Source organism: Drosophila miranda, chromosome 4 (assembly GCF_003369915.1).
Source record: "Drosophila miranda strain MSH22 chromosome 4, D.miranda_PacBio2.1, whole genome shotgun sequence".
NCBI lineage: Eukaryota > Metazoa > Arthropoda > Insecta > Diptera > Drosophilidae > Drosophila > Drosophila miranda.
The window spans coordinates 22,442,110-22,463,595 of NC_046677.1; the positions used below are offsets into that span (position 1 = coordinate 22,442,110).

A 21,486-nucleotide genomic window follows, 5' to 3' on the forward strand; every position below is an offset into this window, starting at 1 on the left:
GCACTAAAAATGGCAGCCAGCGTGTGGGTCGCCCGGGGAGCTGTGGGGATATTTTCCCATGGCATTCCGAGAGTCGCCTGCGGCCTGCCACACACATATTTGTGTACCTATGCCGCGGTTTTTCCTACGGTCTGTTTTACTTTTCTTTTCGTTTTTCTCTTTGTTGTTGTATTTTACGTGTAATTTACATTCAAATTCGTTGCATTTTTAGCGCTGGCAAATAAGTGAAGCGGAAAGTGGAGTACGGCAGGTGATAAGAAAATGTGGCATTAATTATGGCCATAAAATGTTTTCATTTTTTTAATTTTGTTGTTATTTTTTATTACAAACTGTTTTAAATAACTCTTTAAAGGGAAATGTTCTCTGGGAAAACGAATACTTCAGTCCTTTGGAAACGTATAAGCTGTTGAGGGGCATAAGAGTCCATAAAAGCCTCTGCAGAAGACTTTAAGGATTGCTAGATCACTATTTAATTCATTTGAATGTTGATTTTGGAGTGTATTTCAATAGGGATCGATTCACTGAAATTAGGAACTCTAAAGGCTATTTTCCAAAAGAATTTACAGACGGAGGGGCAAGGCGCATAATACCTCGAGGGCACACACCAAATTTAGTCGAGAGTGAGCTCAAACGTATTCAGAGTGTGATAAAAGCGAAGGCCCTTTTGACAAAATATTAATTAAAATAAAGTATTAATCTACAAAAATTTCAAACAAGCAAAAGTGCATCCTTTGACTTTTTGAAAATACTAAAAACCCTTAAAGCCGATCTCTTTGAATTTTAATTATTATTCTTAATATTATTATTGTTATTAATATTATTATTATTATTATTAATATTATTATTAATATTATTCTTATTATTAATATTATTATTATTATTAATATTATTATTATTATTAATATTATTATTAATATCATTATTATTATTATTATTATTAATATTAATATTATTATTATTATTATTAATATTAATATTATTATTTTATTTCCTTTTTATAGAATTAAATTATTATTATTTTATTTCATTTTTATAGATTTTTTTTGAAAATTTTACGGACGTTTAAACGGAAATGATAAACATGAATCCATTCTTGCCCGTCCCGTTTGAACGGAGGACTTTCTTGTGCTGGCTTCTTTCTAAAAAGATCCTCTGGATGGTCGTTTGGATAACCATCAAAACTCAGAGGAATGTACTCCCAGCCTTTATTCAACTATATTTTGCTTCGTGGATTTTTCAAGGTTTTTAAAACCCCCGAACTCTGATGTACGCCGTGGTGCACCGCTCGAGGAAGTACAATCCCTCGGATCATCACAAAGAATCGAATGGAAACAGAAAACTTCCTTTTAGAAACCATTTCAGAAGCTGCAATTAGGCACTCCTATATATTGTAGGCAACATTTTAATAGACTCACTTGATAATTAAGTTGGCAATCCTGAAATTTCAGCCAGGTGGACCAAAACACACCAAACAGACCTAACACTTAAATTTGCCTGGAATTAATAGCGGCATGGCTTGGGGGGGAGGGGGGCATGGGTATGGGGATACTTGCAATTTACTTTGCTGTGCAGTGGGGGGTACGGGGAGTGCATTCCCTTTGCTCCTATCATGCCATGGCAGCATACATTTGGCTCCGCTGCAGTATCCAATTGCTTTCTATTGCTCCCCTTTTTATGGCTGGCCTTCTCTCGCCCCATCTCCAGTGACCCAATTTCTCACGTTTGGCTTTCATGTTTGCTGCTGCCCACAGCCCCCGCCCCCTGAATGGGGAGGGGTGTGCGTGCAGCCACCACTAACCAGCCTTGTAGTACGAGTATGCGACCATCTACATCACCCTGCCCCCTGCCCTCCTGCAGCCCCTCCTCCTCCTCCATGGCTGTGGCCTGTGTTACATTTAACGACTTTCGAGTTCAAATTGTACAAAATTTACGATTGCCAGATATCTTCACACTCACTCTGAAAAATTGCTTTTCAGTGGAGTTTGGGTCTGGTGTCTGGCCCATCCCGACCAGCGACTGTTGTTTTACACGGTACTCAAAGGTTCTCAAGGGTATATGCTAAACGTAAACGATCAAATTAGTGTTTTAGGAGGAGTGGCCAGGACAGGTGCTGGCACTCGGAGACTCGAAGAGACAGGTCTTTTAATAGTTTATAAAACATTCACCTCTCTACCTCTTCTTGGTTTATGCTTTTTTATCTACCAAAAATTACTCTAAATAGTGCTTAGAAAATTCCCAAAAATATGTGTCAATTCCCATGGGAGAGGGAGGGGTATCCCTTTGTCGAAATTTGGTTTGTGCCCATTTCTGTTGCCGCTGGTCTGCTGTTCGGGTGTTCGCGCTGCACTTGGTACCGTTAATTGAGGCGCAAAATGGACGCCAAATGGCGAGGGGGAGAGCCCGAACAGGCCTGAACACACTGCCTGAACAATCGTTGTCTGGACAGGCATTTAATTCAATTGGCAACAGCAACCGAGCACCACCGAGTGGCAGCAGCAGCACAGCAGCAGCGCAATTAATTTGGGGCTTTTGATATATCGTTGCAGCAGCCGTAATAATAATAATAATAATAACGATAATGTTAATAATGTTGCAAAATGGATGGCATGGTTTCATTGTTTTCCATGCACTTAACACACATTCGATTCAATTTCAATATCAATGTTTGATGATTTTGAGAGGAAATGATGTGGAAATGGAGAAATGTCTAAAATTCAACGAAATTGGGGGGAATATCTGTGTGTTTGTGGGTAACAGGCTTGGGTATTGGTATTTAAAACCAATTTAATCTATAAATTATGGCAACAGCACAACTTGGAGTAAACCTATCAATGCCTCAAAGTTAAAACATTGATTGGAAATCGTTTATAAGACCCCAAATAAACTCCCTTTTGTCATTCGATTGGTTCAGCCTCTTAACCAATCTCACACTCTTTAACAGAAATAATAATCATGAAAACTTTCAATGTCAGACAGTCAGACCGAATGCTTCAATGCATTTGCCTTTGGAAAACATTTACTTTGTTTACTTTTGTTATTTGCGTTTGTGTTTGTGTCTGTAATTGCTGCAAGTTGCTGCAACCGACTTTGGCCGGACAAAAGAGCTATGAAAAGCCCCCAGCTTAAGCGCCGGGCTCCAACAAAAGACGGCCATAAAGTTACCTTCTTCATTCATGCGGCGGGGGGGCGACCTCAGCCCTCAAGTTCATTGTGGCCATCCATTGGCCAAATGAGGTCCCAGCTGAGCTCGGACTTGGGTTTTTATTTTATTTCTTTGCAGCTCCTTCTGCAGTCAGTTTTTTCTTCAACTTTATCTCTATCTTGGCCCCCACTCGCTGGCCGAGTTAGAAGGCGTTTGGCGTTTGGCCGTTTGCCCGTTTGCACAATCTGGTGTCGGTCGTCAAGGTCGTCAAAGATGCAGCACCCAAAATGGCAAGCAAAAATACTACCTACTGCTGGCTTTTGCTTTTGCTTTTGCTTTTTGCACGTAAATCAAAAGCGTCACCAGCAGTAACCAAACTCTGGCCAAGTGAGGCAAGAGTCTCCTCCGAGTCTCCGAGTCCCCGAGTCTCTGAAATGAATACAACGAGACGAGTCGAGTGGAGAGGCAATTGCATAAGGCGCGCCGCGTGCAAACACGATTTAGCGAATGGGGCGACCTGTCTGCCCGTCCAACAAACATCATCTTCCCCCAGCTCTGCCTCTGCCTCAGCGACTAACTATATTTTCAAGAGCTAAGCTCCAATGCACTGCGTTTATACGTGTGCTGGAGGTTTGTGTTGAAAGTTTGACGAAAATGCTGAACAAACGGTGGAAAATGTATCTTGAAGATGGGTTAAGCCTTTGGAATGCGGGCCTATGAACGAAAATCGGGCCTAAAAACGTGAAAGGTTGTCATTTTATTTAAAAGCAAGCTGGAGTCTGCTTAGATTTTGTTTTGGCAAAAACTAAACTTTGAAATTCCATTAAAAAAGAACCATAGCTGACCGTCAAATAGTTTTTGCACGTAAATTTTTCATAAATTGCGGTCTATCAACGGTTTTTGTGGTATCAAACATTTACCAAATTTATTAAAAATTATCGATATATTAGTTTTATTTGTTGGAAAAATACCCATAAATGTCTGAAGAGAGCATAAAGAAATCTCTGTTGCCTGAGGGCTGTGTACCATGTACTGCCTTAACCATCCACGATTCAAATTCTTACTATTCTTACCGCATAAACTTCAATATTCACATATTCTCATTCATATTCATACCACTCATTCGTGAGAGCATAAATCAAAGCTAACTCTGACTGACGTGCCTGTACATCCATACATACAGAGTATGGCCTAAACCTATACAACAACTCAAAGATTAAAGGCAACAAAGGGCAAAGGTAAACCCACAAAGGCTTCCCCAGGAATCAGTATTAAAAAACAACAGCCATACTAGATCTTGTATGGAAATAGTTGCAACTTGACTTTTTTTTCTGTTCTGCGCTTTGTTATCTGCTCTTCCCCTTTTCTAGTTGTCTTCTCAATTAATTTTACACTATCTTTGGGATGATAAGGCAGGGTTCCATTAAGTTTGACACTGAGGCGGCAATGTTTAGCAAAAAATATACATTTTTTACTTATTAAAGAACAAGGTTTCAGAGAACGTAAGTCGACCATTAATATTTCAATGTATTTACGTGGAGACATGACATATTTTTATTTTGATTAGAGTGTCATATGAATGAATTCTTAGATAAATCAATAAACCAATAAACTAAAAATCCATAAAGACTCAAAGGTTCCGTTCCCATCCATCGATCGTATGAACCCCTTCTGAAGCATTTGGATTTGGATTTTTAAGGATTACTTTCGGTTCAAAGCCTTTGTAGCCTCCTAAACCAAATAAACAATAAATTAGAGACACAAAACTGTTTCTGGTAGGGGCCCGATCATCCTTAACGATATTTAACACATCGTGAGTTACACTAGACTTAATTTAAGAACAAAATACAAGTCTTTATAGCCCGCACAAAGCTCTCGTCCTCCAGTAGGCAACGCTGGCCCCCACATGGTACTCATTGGGTTCCCAATAGACCCCGTCTTAACGCTATCTGGAGCTTCCTTGAGGAAATCCCACCTCCTCCTGGCTCTTCCGCCAGTCCTAAGCCTTAAATAAACTTTATTTTAAGCCCAAAACTTGTTCCCCTTTTAAAACCGAACACTTTTAGAGTCTCCAAGGAGGTGGAACCAAATATTTGTTCTATAGAATTTCGATTTCAATACAGCCATTGTTCTACTATTTCTCTAAATTTCTCGGTTTTAGCTCCACATTTCTCTTGAATTCCAAACAAAACAAAACTTCTTTCTTTCTTCTATTTTTTTTTTTCGGGCAAATCCAATAAGCATTTTAATCAAAGTCAAACAAAAACGTCCTTTGGCTTTATTTCACCTTTTCCAGCGGACACACAAAACCCTCCACGGGGCTAACTAGAAAAACCAACAACAACAGCTAAAATAGAGAATAAAGAAAGAATTGTAATAAAAAAAATTGTCAGCTTCTGTACAGCTGCGACGCGGTCCAGTCCCCCAGGGGGCTTACACAGCCACGGAATTTAATTTGAGTGCACTCGCCAAAGCCGTCCATTTTTTATGCCTGTCGGACCCGCGGACCTGCTCCCGGAATAGAAGGATAAACAAACGGATTATGACCAGGGACTGCGCCGCAGGCATTGAACCCAAAAAACAACTGCACGGCCAACAGACTGGCAGTGCGAGGGGCGAGGGGTGGTGGCAGTGCGTTGGCACGTGGAAAACTGTCGTAACTGAATTGGAGATGGCCAACGATTCAATTTGATAGTTCTATGGTTGTATGTTGAGGGAATGTATCAATTCAATAGCAGAGGAGGGAAATACATGGCATTTCGATTTTGATAGTCGCTCAAAAAATAATGTAAGAAAAATTCCCATTTGATGTTTGGCTCCTTTAGAACCCTTGAACATGCTTAACGATCCATCCCGATCGTCAAGGAAAAAGAGGAAGAAAAAGAAGATTCTAGAACAATTATTGTGTGTTCATAACGAAATGGGAAGGCTATCCGATCGGGGCTGCTGCCTTCCCTATCGTTCCTCCTCCCCAGCCTGAAAAGACCGCCTCGTGGAACAATTTTTGCATAATAATTTTAAGAAATTATTAAACACTCTATAAGAGATTTTTAATAGTTGTCTACTATAACTACGAATCACAGTTTTGCTATAATAATTATTATGAATTATGAATCACAAAGCTTACCACTTCTTAGGCAGTCACGACTTCTTGGCTCCCAAAATTATCAAACAGTAGCCATCTCCAATAACTATCTTCCATCATAGCACGACTCTAGATAGTGTCACCTAAGAAAAAACATTGATATGACTGGCCTGGCCTTCTCTCACCGCTAATCAATGACAATTTAATAAAACCCCAAACTCAATTGCCATTACACAGTTCAGTGGGCGGCGATATGGCGGTATGGATGGATGGATGGATGGATATCATGGCATGGCTTTGAGCACGAATCAAATAATTAAATTGCAGTTTACGCAATCGCGAATCGGCAATTAAAATTCACTCAAGCCGAAGCGACGGGAGCGATGGGGAGCAGCAGCTGGGGTAGGCGGTGGGCGGGGGAGAGTCAGTTCAAAAGCCAAAAATTGCATGATTTATGGCCATTGCGGGTCTTGGCCAGATGATGATAATGATAATAAGGCTGTCATTATGATTTTAATGAGAGTTACAAATGAAAGTGTTTCCATCTCCAGTTGGGCTGCTCATTAAATACCTTTTAAAATGGTTTCGCTGGCTATTGGTCTCCCCCCTTTCAAGGGGTTTCGCTGGCTATTGGTTTCCCCCTTTTCCAAGGGGTCTGCCTTTCTTTCAACTCTTTTTCGCCCCTTTTATGCGCTGACAACTCTGTTGGCGATTTCCTGAATTATTATACCCCACTATGACCAATTTATAATGCCAGAGCTTGGAGTTTTGTCCCTTTGTTTCGTTCGAAAAAAAAGACAATAATATTAATAACAATAAGGGAGTGTGTGAGGGAGAGGGGAGAGCCGCTAACTATTGTTCGCAGTCATTGCATAATTTACATATCTAATTGAATATTTAACCATTCCATTTCGTATATTTTATGCAAGCCCATTAAAACATGCTAAAAATGGTTGTTAGCTCATTAGCTGCTGGTCCGTGTAAATATGCAACAACAACAATATATTAAATAATTTGCAAATTGATTGTAAAATGAAACAACGAACAACGAAACGAAACGCCAAACAAATGAATAATTCCCGCAACAAAATGCTTTACAACACAAAATGTTTGATGCATTATTATATATTTTGTGATGCACAGAATTTATTTACCATGAATTTTTGAACTATTACAAAACCAGGGTTCATTTACCCGAGCGAAGTCTTTATTCCAAAGTTCATATAACTCGAACCCAAAAACCCAAAATTATCATATCTGGCCCGGAGATCGGGCTAATTATGACTCGGTCTAAAGCCGCCGGTTATCTTTATTTTTATTATTATTATAATTCGTTTTTCCTACATTTTCTTTCCTTCGTTTTCCAAAAGAATCTTTTCTTACGTGCTCTTTGCATCGCTAATTTCATATTAAAATCAATAAAATCTTGTAAGAAACGGCAGTCTAGGCTTAGACCCAAATTCAAGAAACAAAAAGTGTTTTCAGAGTCATTGGAAATGCAGCAAAACTGGTTACCATTTCCATTCCTAGCTGGAACTTTAGTTGAACGGTTTTAATATTCGACTCCTCTACGAAATGCTCGCCCTGTGCGCACTCTCATTCTTATTCAGTATTCATTAAATATTCCCTTCCCGTGGAGTGCAAGAATATTTTGATACGCTTTACAAAAGGGGTTGTGGGATTTTGAAGAGGAGGATGATTCGAGGTGGAAGTGCGGACCATGAGTTCTTTATAATTCCCTATAATTAATAATACAATATAATATAATATAATATATTATTAATATATAAGTCCTTACAGATATATTTTTCCTATATGGCAATTTTCTAGGGCAATTCTTTATGCGGAAAATTAGTAATATATCATTTTTACAGAATATATCATCAGAGTATTCTGGAAATAAATTCCATATGAAAACTTCTTTATACGGAAGATCGTAACAGAGAAGTTCGAGTATGTTTTGAAGGCATGAAGGCACTTCTGTAAAATCTGTTTAGTTCTAAGTCTTATATCCATCTTTCCTTCATGTTTGCGATCGGTTCAATTCCCGCGTCGCGCGTCATGCAGCAGCGTCCCTCGATCAGTAGGGTTCCTGCCTGGGATCCGCTCGAAACATCCCTCTGCTGGTGTCTCTTGGGCCACTTGAGGGATCAGTAATTCCATTTCAACGTCCAAGTTCGGAATACCAGGCTATGGCTAAGAATTTAATGGGAATCACTACCGTAGAATACCTGCAATAACTGGTATTGAATTTGTATTAGGTATGTTGTCTTTTAATTGTAAATTAGGTATATAATTCTATCTCTGATATTAGTCGAACACCTTCCTATTTACATACGTTTAAACATTCCATTCTAAGAACACATTGTACAAGCTCTTACTTAGTCGATTTTCATTTAAAAAAGTATCTGCCCAGAGCTAAATCTACTAGCATTAGAGTAATCAAATCTTCGGTCCCTCAAAACAGGTTTTCCCTTCTGTTTTTATTTTCTCCATCGTTCTGTGCCCTTGTGTGTTGTGTGCTCTGTGTGTGTGCGTGTTTTGGTCATTTAGTTCGCCCATTTTATTGTCTTTGCCAGAGGTCGGTGGTCGGCGGTCGGGGGTCGGGGGGGGTCTCTCCCTGGGTTCTCGTTCCACTCCCACCCACCATTTCTTCGTTTTCTAGGGTCCGCACCTGGGCGAGAGTGGAAACGAAATGCATATTGAATTTGAATTTGATTAGGAATGTCGGTTGACACACATTTGGCGATTGTTAATTTATGCGCATGCTGAGCAGGAGTGTCCGTAGCAGTCAGCAACTGATTGGCCGACAGGTGGGGGCCAGCTTTAAATGGAGTAATTACCGCCGCGTTGAAATGTGGCTAAGGTCTCTCCTCCCCTCTCTCTGTCTCAGCCCACAAGAAATGGGTGAATGGCTCAGGGTGGGGGCCTGTGGCCAAGAGTGAGTGGCGTTCAAAATGCGGGTGTTGGCTTGTCTGTTTGCCTACACGGTCCGAAAAAGATGGGGTTTCATTCGGGAAGGCAGTTGTGGCAGAGCATACCTGCCACAGATTGCTTATAAATTCGATGGATCTCAATCTGGAGCCCTAGAACTCCCCAATATTTTCTTCGAGTGCATCAGTTAGAGAACGTGAGCCAAAATCGCGCGACTGGAAGCATCACAAGTGCCACAGTAAGTACTGGCCAGAGCCGGGCCGGGCCGGGTCTCTGTGCTGTGCCGCCTCCACGTAACGCTCGAGTTAAGTCGGTCGGTTATTTATAATGCGAAACTCTTTTGCCCAGCCGGGCATATCAACAGTTGGCTCCTCTCGCTCTCGGCTCTCGGCTCTCGACTTCTGGCGTTTTATAACGACTTTCCCACAGGGCGAAGAGGGGGGTGGAAGGGCTCCATTGTCTTTCTGGTAGTACCTATGTATATAACTCACCTATTATGTTACCATTGACAACTCCATTTCGATGGTGGCTGGTGTTTCCACTGGTTAATCACTTTATTGCCAAATTGCTTTCGTTCATATTAAATTACTCAATTAAAATCAATTTTCCATCGTACCGTATCGCTGGACATTTATTTTTTTTAGATTATTATTTTAATGGGACATAATTGATTTTTACTCCGACAATTTTCCCCCTCTCTTATTTCTTTTTATGGTATTATTTTAATCAGCTTTTTCAGGCCCCAAATTGACCTGGATATCCATTATGGAACTCTTCGGTTAACTGCCACTCTTAATCGGACCGCAGAAACCTGCAAGTCAGTTAATTTACGGGCTGCTCCCGTCACTCGGCACTGATTATCCTTTGAATGCCTGCAGTTGGCCCTAATGGAAAATGTGCATGTCTGTGCATGTCTCTGCCCGTGCAGCAGTGTCTTCCGACCTACTCTTATACGCAGCCAACAGGCAGAGCAGCTACTAGCTAGGGCAGCCACCCTCTTATACGCGCGCAGGCAAGTCTAGTTGGACTTGTAGAAGAGTCTGGTTCGGTCGGTGGCTGCTTGCTCGAAGGGAATATGTGTTAGAAATGATGTGGGATTATTTAGTGGCAAATTGTTGTATTTATATTTGGATTAATGCCAGGTAAAAGGTAGATCTTTAAAGAAATTTAATAAATGGTTAAAAATATGCAATTTCCATAGTAGCTAGGGCAGCAACCCCCTTATACGCAAGTCTTATGGACAAGAGTGGTTGGACTTGTATACGAGTTTTGGTTCGGTGGCTGCTTGCTCTAAGAAATGTGGGATATTTATTGGGATCTTGTTATATTGATATTTCGATTAATGATAGGTAAAAGGTAGATCTTTGAAGAAATTCTATTAATGGTTAAAAATATGGAATTTCCATGGTAGCTAGGGCAGCCACCCTCTTAAACAGGCATAGCAAGTCTAGTTGGGCTTGTATAAGAGTCTGGTTCGGTGGCTGCTTGCTCTAAGAAAATATTAGAATTTATGTGGGACCAGTATTTCAAAAATATAAAAGATATTTTTATGGGCAATTTGTTATATTTATATTTCGATTAAAGACAAATAAAAGTTTATCTTTAAAGAAATTCAATTATTGCTTAAAATTTCCAAATACTTACCCCCTTTTACTGTTTACTTGTTGCATCGTCAGATCAGTGGAAATCCTGAAAGTAATAAAGTTATTCATTAAATTCATTATTCTTAAACTTAAGACCCAAGGCTAAGGCCAAGGCTCCTCTGGCCTGCAAAAATGGTAGGCACTGTACTTCTTCCACTGCACACTTCCAATGCCATAACAATTGCACTCAATGCAACACACAAATACCTGTAGAGTGTACACATCTGGACCGGCAAACAATTAGTGAACGTTTGCAAATTGCTCAACACTGGCAGGGGGAAAAAACCCCCAACGCGAACCCAAACCGAAGCATCTTGAAGAGGTGCCAAGAAGTTTTTTGCAAGAAATCAACCAAGCTCGAAAACAGCTCGAAAACAGCTCGAAATGCAATGCATGAGCAAGTCTTCCCGTCAATGAGCAGATGAGAGGGATGTTGGCCAAGAAGGCTTCAAGATGGTAGATTATTAAAAAAAAAAGAAGAAAAAAAGAAAGAAAAAAAAAGAAGAAAAAAAAGAAAGAAGAAAAAATACTTTAAAAACACCAAAAGCCAGAAAGGTGTGGTAGAGACGACCGATGGTGATACCCTAGGAGAAAAATTGGCCCAGACTATCCCAAGGGTTGCTTTCTTTCGTATATAACTCATATGATTCGTCTGATTTGGATATGGATTAAAGGTTAAGGATATAAAGATATGATAGACCAATCGAGCAATTTCCTTTTCACAAAAGTTCTACTGATTTCAGGGTGTACTCCTCCTTCAAGGGAATACAAATCAAACAATGTCCAGGCTACACTTTTTGTTCAAATCGTTTATAGAGCACACTCACACACACACACACAACCACTCACACATATACGTTGCAATAATTAAAAGTTGGTTTAAATGTGGAGCCAGAGGATTGATGGTAGGGAAGGGTGGGGGGTGGTTAAAGTTGCGATGCGAAACGACCGCACCTAATTGGTTTTGCATGAGTTAGTTGCTGTGTAGCCCGGCTATGTTATACGAGGTATTTGGGTGGTGGAGTGCAGCACATAGAGCCGTACAACAAACCGTGGTGAGTTGCCAACAACACATTTGTGGCAAAAAACAAAACAGAAAAAACATTGTGCCAAAACATGAAAAGCCATGCCACTTGAACGGTGTCAATTTGTTGGAAACTAGGAATGGACAGCGGATCGGACTGTGAGGGGGGCAGGCAGAACGTAGTTATAAATACACGTGGAGTCAATTTGTTGGCTTTAATTTGGCCAAAACCCAGGGGTTTCAGTGGAACTGTTTCTATAAGCATGAGAGCTTAGGGAGCGATTGATTTATTTAAATTTGGGGGGGGAAGTATAAAGAATATGGGAGTCCTTGGAACCAGTCTGAAGGCCGGTTTCTCGTCTTCGGGTTAACATTTATCGGCAGGTTAAAGTGTCCGAAAAGGTAAATTGATTTTCTCAGGGTTAAGACTTTACAAAAGAAATGAAGAAGAAGAGACTATTGACAGCTTGACATCTCAGAAAGTCAGAAACAGACTTCTGGATGGCATTGCGCTTTTATGCAAGCGACAGGAGATTTCTGTGGGGTTCAGCGGTTCCTTAGCCTACCGAGCGATAAAAGAAGTCTCTCGAGTGATTTCCACGCTAAACAAAGAATATATTTTCCAAAACTAACCAAAGCCTAAACAGCTGATGCAATAATCAAAACCATCCTGTGTTCTGCACTGTACATCACATTTTGGACGCTGAAAAGCCCATTTTGGCGGTTTACCGGCACCCTGTTATACTTTTTCGTTCCACTAGTCTTATTAAAAATTATTAAAAAACAAACCTAACTTTAGAAATTAATAGTAAGAGTGTTTAGGAACCAACTGTGGCTCCACTTTGACCAAGAAACAGATTTGTGAGTACATTTCGAGTAGTTTTTGTGGCAATTATTCTACAAAATGTATATTTTATTTTTGCCCCACTCTAATATAAAATTAATTTATTTAAAGACATTTTTTTTTTTTTTTTTATTCATTTCAAGTGTAAATTGAACCAAAACCGCAATATATTATTTTGTATCCCCATTAATATGAAATACACTCCTCTCAAATGTCAAAAAACTTCCATTACTGATTCTATGTTTGAAATACCAACAACAACAAAACATTAATCCGTTTTACATATTTACTCAACCCCAAGCCTGGGCGGAACTGCCACGAAGGTCAAATGTCACATATTTAATGACGTGTTTCGGCTGCTGGGCCGTGCTGCCCATGCACATTGCCCATTCTGGCTTGTTTTTCAAATAAACACGGTAGAATATCATGTTTTCGGGCATGCAGCAGGCCTCTCCGCCGCGTGGTAATGTTATGACATAATTAAAGCCGGACAGACACACGGGTGGCAGCCTGTCGCTGACATGTCACGATGTTGTTTCAGATGCAATTGTTGCCCGCTGAGGATGCTGCAATTTAATTCGTGCAACAATTTATTATGCATTTTGAAACCTTTTTTACAGAGAGAGAGGGAGAGAGAGAGAAATGAAACGATTTTCACTTGCAATTTATCTTGCAAATGGGTGCCAAAGTGCGAGAAGTTGCTTGCCTTTTCCCGAGTCGGCAAGTTTTTTGAAATTTATGGCTCCGCATAAGTATACCCTTTCGAAGGGGAGCTATGGCTATGACTAGAAGGTTGGCAGAAGGAACAGGAATAATTTAAGGCCTTTAAGAGAACGGTGCATATATTTAAGGAGTGTTTTCAATTTTAAAAGTTTTTTTTTAATTTTTAATTTTAAAATAATTTGCAAAATAAATAATTTACTTAATAATTACTTTTTAATAATTCTTAATTATAAAATAATTTTCAAAAGAAAAAATTTACTTAATAATTACCTTTTAATAATTCTTAATTTTAAAATAATTTTCAAAATAAATAATTTACTTAATAATTACTTTTTAATAATTCTTAATTTTAAAATAATTTACTCAATAATTACTTTTTAATAATTCTTAATTATAAAATAGTTTTCAAAATTAATAATTTACTTAATTACTTTTAATAATTCTTAATTATAAAATAATTTTCTATATCACGAAATAGAAGACTTTCCTTTAGGGTATTTAAAAACATAACTTTATTTTTTATTTAATTTTGTTGTATCTATATTTTTTTTTTTTTTCATTTCACACGGTCTCTGGCATATCCTGGGCATCCTTTGGACTCCTACACAGGCTCCTGCCAGCCGCACTTTAATATTTTCCCCTAGACGAAACGGGGAGGGGGAGGGGGACGGGGAGGCTGCGGAGACTGCGCCCATATATCACAATTTATTGTGCTTGTCAATTGCCAGCAGGCAGGCAAAAATAAATAAAATTGTTGCCATGCCCGGCCATGCCATATGCATAGTCGTTGGGGAAATACGCAAATTTATTCTAGTGGAAATATTGCATTTTGATATATCGCGCATACGACTAGATGTCTGCAAATCATCAGAGCTTTGAGTGCGTGTGTGCTTTTGGCCTTGGATGCGACGGGGGGGTCAATAGAAATGATCGATTCGAAAGCCATAAGATGTTGTGCCTTGAAGCGGCAGAAGCTTAAAACAGTCTTAAAAATATCAATTTATAAGAGAAGTGTGTGCTTTAAGCCTTCAGCCAAGAAAAGCCACTCAAAACATTTAATACCAACAAAATCAAGCCCCAAGAGGAGACTCCAAGACCAAAGCTAGACTGATTTTCTGCACTTAAATATAAAACCATTTTTGGTAATTGATCTCCAGCCATAATTGCTTTTAAGTGGTCAAAGTGCAAATGGCTTAGCTTTGTTGGAGAGAGCTCATTGATTTGTTGGTGGTGTGCGCAAAGGTGCCCCTATTTAAACACAGACCATCGATGCATTTAACATTCAACTTTGCCCTGACCCCCCCGGACACAGAACAGGGGCTCTGCGACGCCTGAGCAAGTGGGTTTTTGACTTTGCCAACTTGACACATTGATGGCGGGCTAAGACAACAGACAACAGCGACAGCCGAAGCGACGCGGCGGCGTAACTTTAGATTTATGATAAGTCACGATTCCCATGGCCGGTATTAAAGCCACAACAGAGACAGCAAAAAACCATTTTTATGCAATCTAAATGCATTTGGCAAACAGTCGGCACTCATCAGGCCACCAATTAAGTCGTTTAATTGAATTCCGACTGGAAAGTGACGACTGACGAGTGACGACTGGCGGAGGAAGACGAAACAGAGACCAACCGCAAAGTAATTTCTCCAACGAACTAACGAGCAAGGGCACTTCTTCTACGATAACTCGCACTAGACAACTTTGTATTTTCTTCTTTCTTAATTCGTCTGACATTTGCAATATTCACTGCTAAAAAATAGTTGCAGTATTTGTACAGGGTAGTCAGGGGTTTGAAAGAGCATAACCGAAAAATGTAGGGTTTTAGCTAGGGAAAAATATAGGAGAAATTTACAACAATTACAAATTAAAGAGAATTTAATTAAATTATTCATTAAAGGAGATTTGAGCTTGATACTACACAAGTGTCAAAGGAAAATGGATGGAAAAATTGTATTGTAATTAAGGAAGGATTCATATTCAGAGTAGTTTGAGTGGACAGAGTGGAAGATGAAGAGGAAAGTAATGCCTGTTAAGATGCCCTCAACAGTCTTATTAGTATTGCTGTCCGTCCTGCCCGTTTGGGAATTACTTTCTTCTTCATCTTCGACCTCACCAGAGATGAGTTTGTGGAGAAAGAGAATGCCATGGATCTGATCCTACGTCTTTCAAGAGAGAAGAGTGGATCCGAATGAGACGCAGTATACTCTCAGAAGAAGGAAGATGTCTAGAAGGCTTGAAACAAACTTCTCCGACTCTAAGCCATAGGTATATATATTCTAGATCTTCTAAGTTTGAATGCCTTGGAACTGGACTACAGTTTCATCTAAAAATCAGACCAAAAATCCATTACTTTTCCGACCTTTCCAGGACTCCCTCCAACCTCATAAAAACCCCTTAAAGTAAGGTAATTTTTCCTTCTCTAATCCCCAATTTTATTCGACTTTCAGCTGAGTATCCAATGGTCGAAATACTCCCCTATCTCTTATATGGCGTTCTAACTGCTGTTTCATGCTGTTTTATTTTGTTGGATGGTCTTGTATTTTGTTGTACTTTGCCTTCCTGGCAATTTCCACAAAATGTATGCCATTCCCATTTGTGCTGCACTTTGCCCCGCTCCCTCCCTACCCTCCCTCCCACCCCCTCTATATCTCTGCCTCCGCTTCACATAATTTCAATGAACCGCATTTACGTTTGGTTCGGTTTATCTTTCTTTCCTCTGCACATCCGTCGGCGTCGTCGCCGACATTGGCATGACAATGCCACACTACTGGCACACACACAGGCAACCGCAGTCAGACACATGCACTGAGAGAAATATTTAGAGGATTTAAGGATCAACAGAGACTGGGAAGGGCAAAAGGTGTTCCGTGATCCGACTATGGATAGAGGCCATATTTCTCTCATAATTTCTCTCACTGTAGACAGACACAAAGAATGAGTAAGGCCACGTGAATCGATGCTCGCAATTTGTGGCTTTTGCCATGCTTAATGCCAATCTCAGTGTGGAGGCAACGCCACCAGAAGAGTAGCTACAGCAGCTCCTGCAACCATCCCACTCTGCCACCCACTCCGCCACTCCGCACTATCTTGCCGCATTACAATTCACTGGCATAATGCAAAAATCGCAGCAAGTCAGGCGCAACTCGTTGATACGCGTGTCGGGCTCTTTACTCCACTTGGGGCTCTGCCTGATTGGAATTGGTCTGCGGGGGGGTTGTATTGGGGTACCGAGGGGGGTGGAGGGGGTGGCCTGTGATTGAAGCTACATATTTGTGAATGGGATAATACTTATGCGCTCTACTGCTGGAATGAATTGGGAAATTGGGGGAATTGGAAATTGGCCAATGGGGGACGGTAGTGCGGAGATCCTCCGCGGAAAATAGTATAATTCTTGAGCAATGCTTAAAGGGAGTCATTACACTTGTTGGGTCCTAGTAACATGTCTTTCGTTAGCTTATAAATTCGGGTGTTGCTATTAGAGACTATCAACTATGGCCCATATATCTTTGGGTTACCAGAAGGCGCTTCTCCACACTTTCTAGAATTGCTACTGTAATGAGATAGGGTAAGCCTACATATATTCCCTGTCGTACGAGGTATCTGTAGACCTGCGGATCTTTTTCGGGATCTTTCACTGGCTATGTCTACGGGCCTTTGATCCATGGCTTTAAGGAGCTCCGCCGTCGCATTCTTCCTCTTAAGAGAGTTGAGCTGCATCTCACATTCTGGGTATCTAGTTATTTTTTAGCATTGGCTACTCCTAGGCATGGGACATCTCTTATTTGTGTCTTTAAATAGTAAGAATTCATCCGCTGTATAGCATTCGTGATTTTGAACAATTCAAATCCGACCTAAGATTTATTTTGATAAGGAAGGACCCTCAAAGGAAGGTCAAAGTTTGTTTGGAACACAATTTTTGGTTATTGATTTTGGTTTCTATGTCAACTGTTTAGCTGCAGTCGTTCCAATTTATTTACCTTTAAAGGCATTTGTTGCTTCATATTTTAGGTATTTTCTGAAGGCTTTTAATATTAGTTTTTTTATTTGATTAAGACTTCACCTTTAAGGTCTTTAGGCCTATCTATTTTCCAGCACTTATTTCAATGGTCATCTCAAAATATATTCTAATTGTATGATTATTAAAATAACTCGACTAATCACAGTCTGTGGCCCTTCAGGGTCTTGAGTACTGGGCTCTTCGAGCACAAGGTAAGTGTATTTAATTTAGGGTCGTTGAAAGCCATCAAATAATTAACCATATCGCTATGTACCTCCTCGCCAAAACAAAATAATCTAATAAATGGAAAGCCGAAAGTATATAAATCTTGGATTTAGACGCGTATTTCTGGTATCGGACCCCACACATCTCAACGAATAAATGCGCAACGGGCACTCGACTTTTAATCGCTAGATTAGATTGGAATCAACTGAATGAAACACAGTAGAAAAGTCAGTTCCCGGTAGAACAGTCTTAGAGGAGGCTTCCCCTCGAGTAGAAGGCAAAAGGCAAAATCCATAGTAAAATGTTGAAGGAACTGCTTTTGGTAGCTCTGGCCATAACAGCGGTCCTGGCAGTGGACAAAGATACGGACGACTTTGATCCTTTTATAGATATACCATTCAAGCGACTAAAGACTTCGGTGGGACAGAGATTTAGACATTTCAAATAAGATTCGAGAGCTGAGCGTGAATTTCGTTGCAGGCCGAACGCATCGAGTCGGAGGGCTACCCGGCCGAATCGCATTACGTGGAGACCCCGGACGGCTATGTGCTGAACCTGTTCCGCATCCCGCACTCGCCGAAGCTGAACAATGGCCAGCTGCAGCGGCCGGCGGTGCTCATCATGCACGGCTTGTTCAGCTGCTCGGATTGCTTCCTGCTCAATGGGCCGGACGATGCTCTGGCGTACAACCTGGCGGACGCCGGCTACGACGTCTGGCTGGGCAATGCCCGGGGCAATCTCTACTCGCGGAACAACACCCGGCTGAACGTGAGGCATCCGTACTTCTGGAAGTTCAGCTGGCACGAGATTGGCGCCATCGATCTGCCGGCCATGATTGACTACATCCTCGAGCTGACCCAGGAGCGGGCCCTCCACTATGTGGGTCACTCGCAGGGCTGCACCTCGTTCTTTGTGATGGGCTCGTTCAGGCCCGAGTACAATGCCAAAATCAAGACAGCCCACATGCTGGCCCCGTCGGTGTTTATGGGCAACACGACCGAGGGATTGATAGTGGCCACGGCCCCAGTTCTGGGCGAGCCGGGCCTGGGCTCGGCTCTGCTGGAGAACCAGGTGCTGCTGCCCTACAACGACTTCCTTCAGCGATTCCTGGACACAACCTGCAGCAACCAGCCGCTGACATTGAGCTACTGCAAGACACTGGCCATGCTCTGGGGTGGCCCCGAGATTGGTAACCTCAATAAGGTGAGTTGTAGCCCCCATCCTTAGGTCTGTCCAACATTTCATGCATCCTCTTTGTAGACGCTCCTCCCCAAAATTGCCGAGACCCATCCCGCGGGCGTTTCCTCCAATCAGGCCATCCACTACATCCAGTCCTACACTTCCAACCAATTCCGCCTCTACGACTGGGGCAGTCGCAAGAATCTGGCGTACTACGGTGTGGCGGAGCCCCCTTCATACGATCTCACGCAGATTACTGCCGAGCTCTATCTGTATTACGGCCTATCCGATGGCTCGGCCACCAAGGACGATGTGGCACGCCTGCCCGAGCTGCTGCCCAATCTGGCGCTGCTCCACGAGGTGCCGGAGCCCACCTGGGGCCACTTGGACTTTATATTTGCCGAAAAGGTCAAGAGCCTCATAAATGATTTGGTCTTGGACCACACCAAGGCCTACGAAGAAAGGAGCAAATAAATCGTTGAAAAAGTATCTGTATCTGGATGGATGCCGTCTCCTGTATAAATCTCGACAAACATTAAGGCGTAGAGGCATGGCTAGCCCAGGCTAATTAGCAGCTAACAAGTGTCTGCTGGTTGGAGTTCTCCCCCTCTCTGGGTTTCGGGTTGTTGTCTGGTCACGCCTCTGTGATGTTCAACAATTTTTTGCTGCTGCTTCCTTGACAAACATTATCGCTGGCTAGAATACGTGGTTAGCGGGTCTCGGCTCCTGGCATCCCTCCGCGTCTTCCCCCCCCCCCCCTGAAAAATTATAGTAATTAGCACTTGGCTGGGAGTTTGTTTGTCTGTTTGTTGGGCGGTTTTAGCGGGACAGTTGCAAATATGCTTATAATGATGATTTATAGGGTCTGCTGTGGTGGTCTTGAGACCTGAGATTATGTGGAACGGGTTGCGATAAGGCTAAGCGCGAAAATGCAGTGATAAACGGGGTTTTATTTGGTTTCTGTGAACGCGGAATATATGTGACTAGGAAATGGCCTAGAAAGCTGATTGGAGAGATTAGAGAGGGGTTAGTGGTAAGGAAATACGCCGTTGATTTCAAGGGAATTTTGATTTTCTTTGATGTTAAGCTAATTATGTGAAACTCCAACAAATTATATGAACAAAAACAGCAGGGAATGTCGGCATCTGCCTCTGAGAAAGAACCGATTCCTAAGCCTTCCTAAGGGACTGTTTATAGGCAGAAATAAAGCAGCTCTTGGGTCGCTATAGATCCTTGCTCCCTATGCTAAATGGCAGACTCCAAAATCCCCTCTGGACTCCTCTCCAACTCTCTATCGAACCCCTCAAGCTGTCAAACTACTTGCAACAGCCCCGCTATCATCGCCTATTTAGGCATTAATGAATTTTCTTTTCGCGAAAAAACGCGACCCTGAAGTTTAATTGACTCGCAAGTAATTCCTTGTCATGGCCCACAAGGTCTTATCCCGGCCTCGGTGCACACTTTTGAATAATTCCGGCCTGTACCTTTTGGCCACTGGACCAAGAACGAAGCCGCTGGCAATTAACCACAGAGCCAGGCCGACAGCAGGCTGTAGCCCTTCGGTAATGGCTAACCGCTGATGTGGAAGAGGAGGATAATGCGAATGGTGGGGCAAGGCGGGGAGGGGCCTCAAGTGCGTCAGCAGACGACGACGACGATGACGACGACGAAAAACAAAAAATTGCAAATTATCAAAGCCAACAGAGAAATAAAATTAATAAAGTGTAAAAGGATTTTGTCGCGACAACAGAAAACCCGCCAGACAGGGGGGTGGGGGGCCTGCCCCCTCCGCACAAATCTCCATTCGACCCACGTCTTGTGCTGTCCCATCGCTTATAATCCTTTATTTTCGTTTTCAATTTGTTGGAAAAAGGCAAACAGAAAGTGTTAAAAGTATTTCTCGAGCGGAAAATGCACAGCACTGACAAACTTTTACTCAACCCCCCCTCTCTGTGCCTCTTTTATTCTGCGTCTCCTGCTCTTTCTATGCCTCTGATGCGCTGTGCTTTCTCTCTAAGTGGCTGCGACACTTTTGTATGCATAATTTAGACAAAAGTCGCCCAAAAGCGAGCGACTCAGGGAAAGGGCTCTGGAAAACAACTTGAAACAAAAGTTGCAATTGCAGAAATTGAAAAATTTTCCACATAAAAATATGCAAGCAGGAATGAAAAGTTCAACTGGAAGAAAACAAAGGAAGAAAAAAATCAAAAGAGAGCCCAGCGCAAAAATTGCAACAAATCTTATGCTCAGCCAAGATGTCGGCAAGTGTCGCGCGCTCATGTTTCTTGGCAAAATGTTTATTGTCAAAAAGTTCAGTAAAATGCAGATTGTTCGATGTTGGGGTAGGGCCTCCCCAAGCACAAAGAGACAGAGGAGTAAAAAGAGCTCCAAAGGAGTTCCAGAAATGCTAAAAAACATTTTTTTGGAATAAAATCAAACTTTTACTTATTAAAAATTATTACATATTTTTTGTAATTTTAGAAAACTTTTATTTTTCCTTTCAGTGTTTCAATTATAACGCTCCAAGCCCATAATTCTCGTTTTTTCTACAATTTTGACATATGTGAGCAAAACAAAGGGTAGTTTTGGTTTTGGTTGCCAAGTTTTTGGGCTTCAAAGTAATTAAATTTCCATTTGCTTAATCACAAACAAATCAAATCAGAAATAAGGTTGTTTTTTTTTTTTGT

At 41.3% G+C, this 21,486-nt stretch overlaps 1 protein-coding gene across 1 annotated transcript; it reads left to right on the forward strand.

Annotated features, from left to right (window-relative positions):
• Window positions 1-17,877: 17,877 nt before the first annotated feature.
• On the forward strand, window positions 17,878-19,288 carry LOC108161416 (lipase 3). Its single transcript, XM_017295671.2, has 3 exons — window positions 17,878-18,038; window positions 18,101-18,823; window positions 18,881-19,288. Exons 1-3 carry the CDS (start codon window positions 17,922-17,924, stop codon window positions 19,271-19,273), a joined length of 1,233 nt encoding a protein of 410 aa, XP_017151160.1. The 5' UTR covers window positions 17,878-17,921; the 3' UTR covers window positions 19,274-19,288.
• The last annotated feature ends 2,198 nt before the right edge of the window (window positions 19,289-21,486 follow it).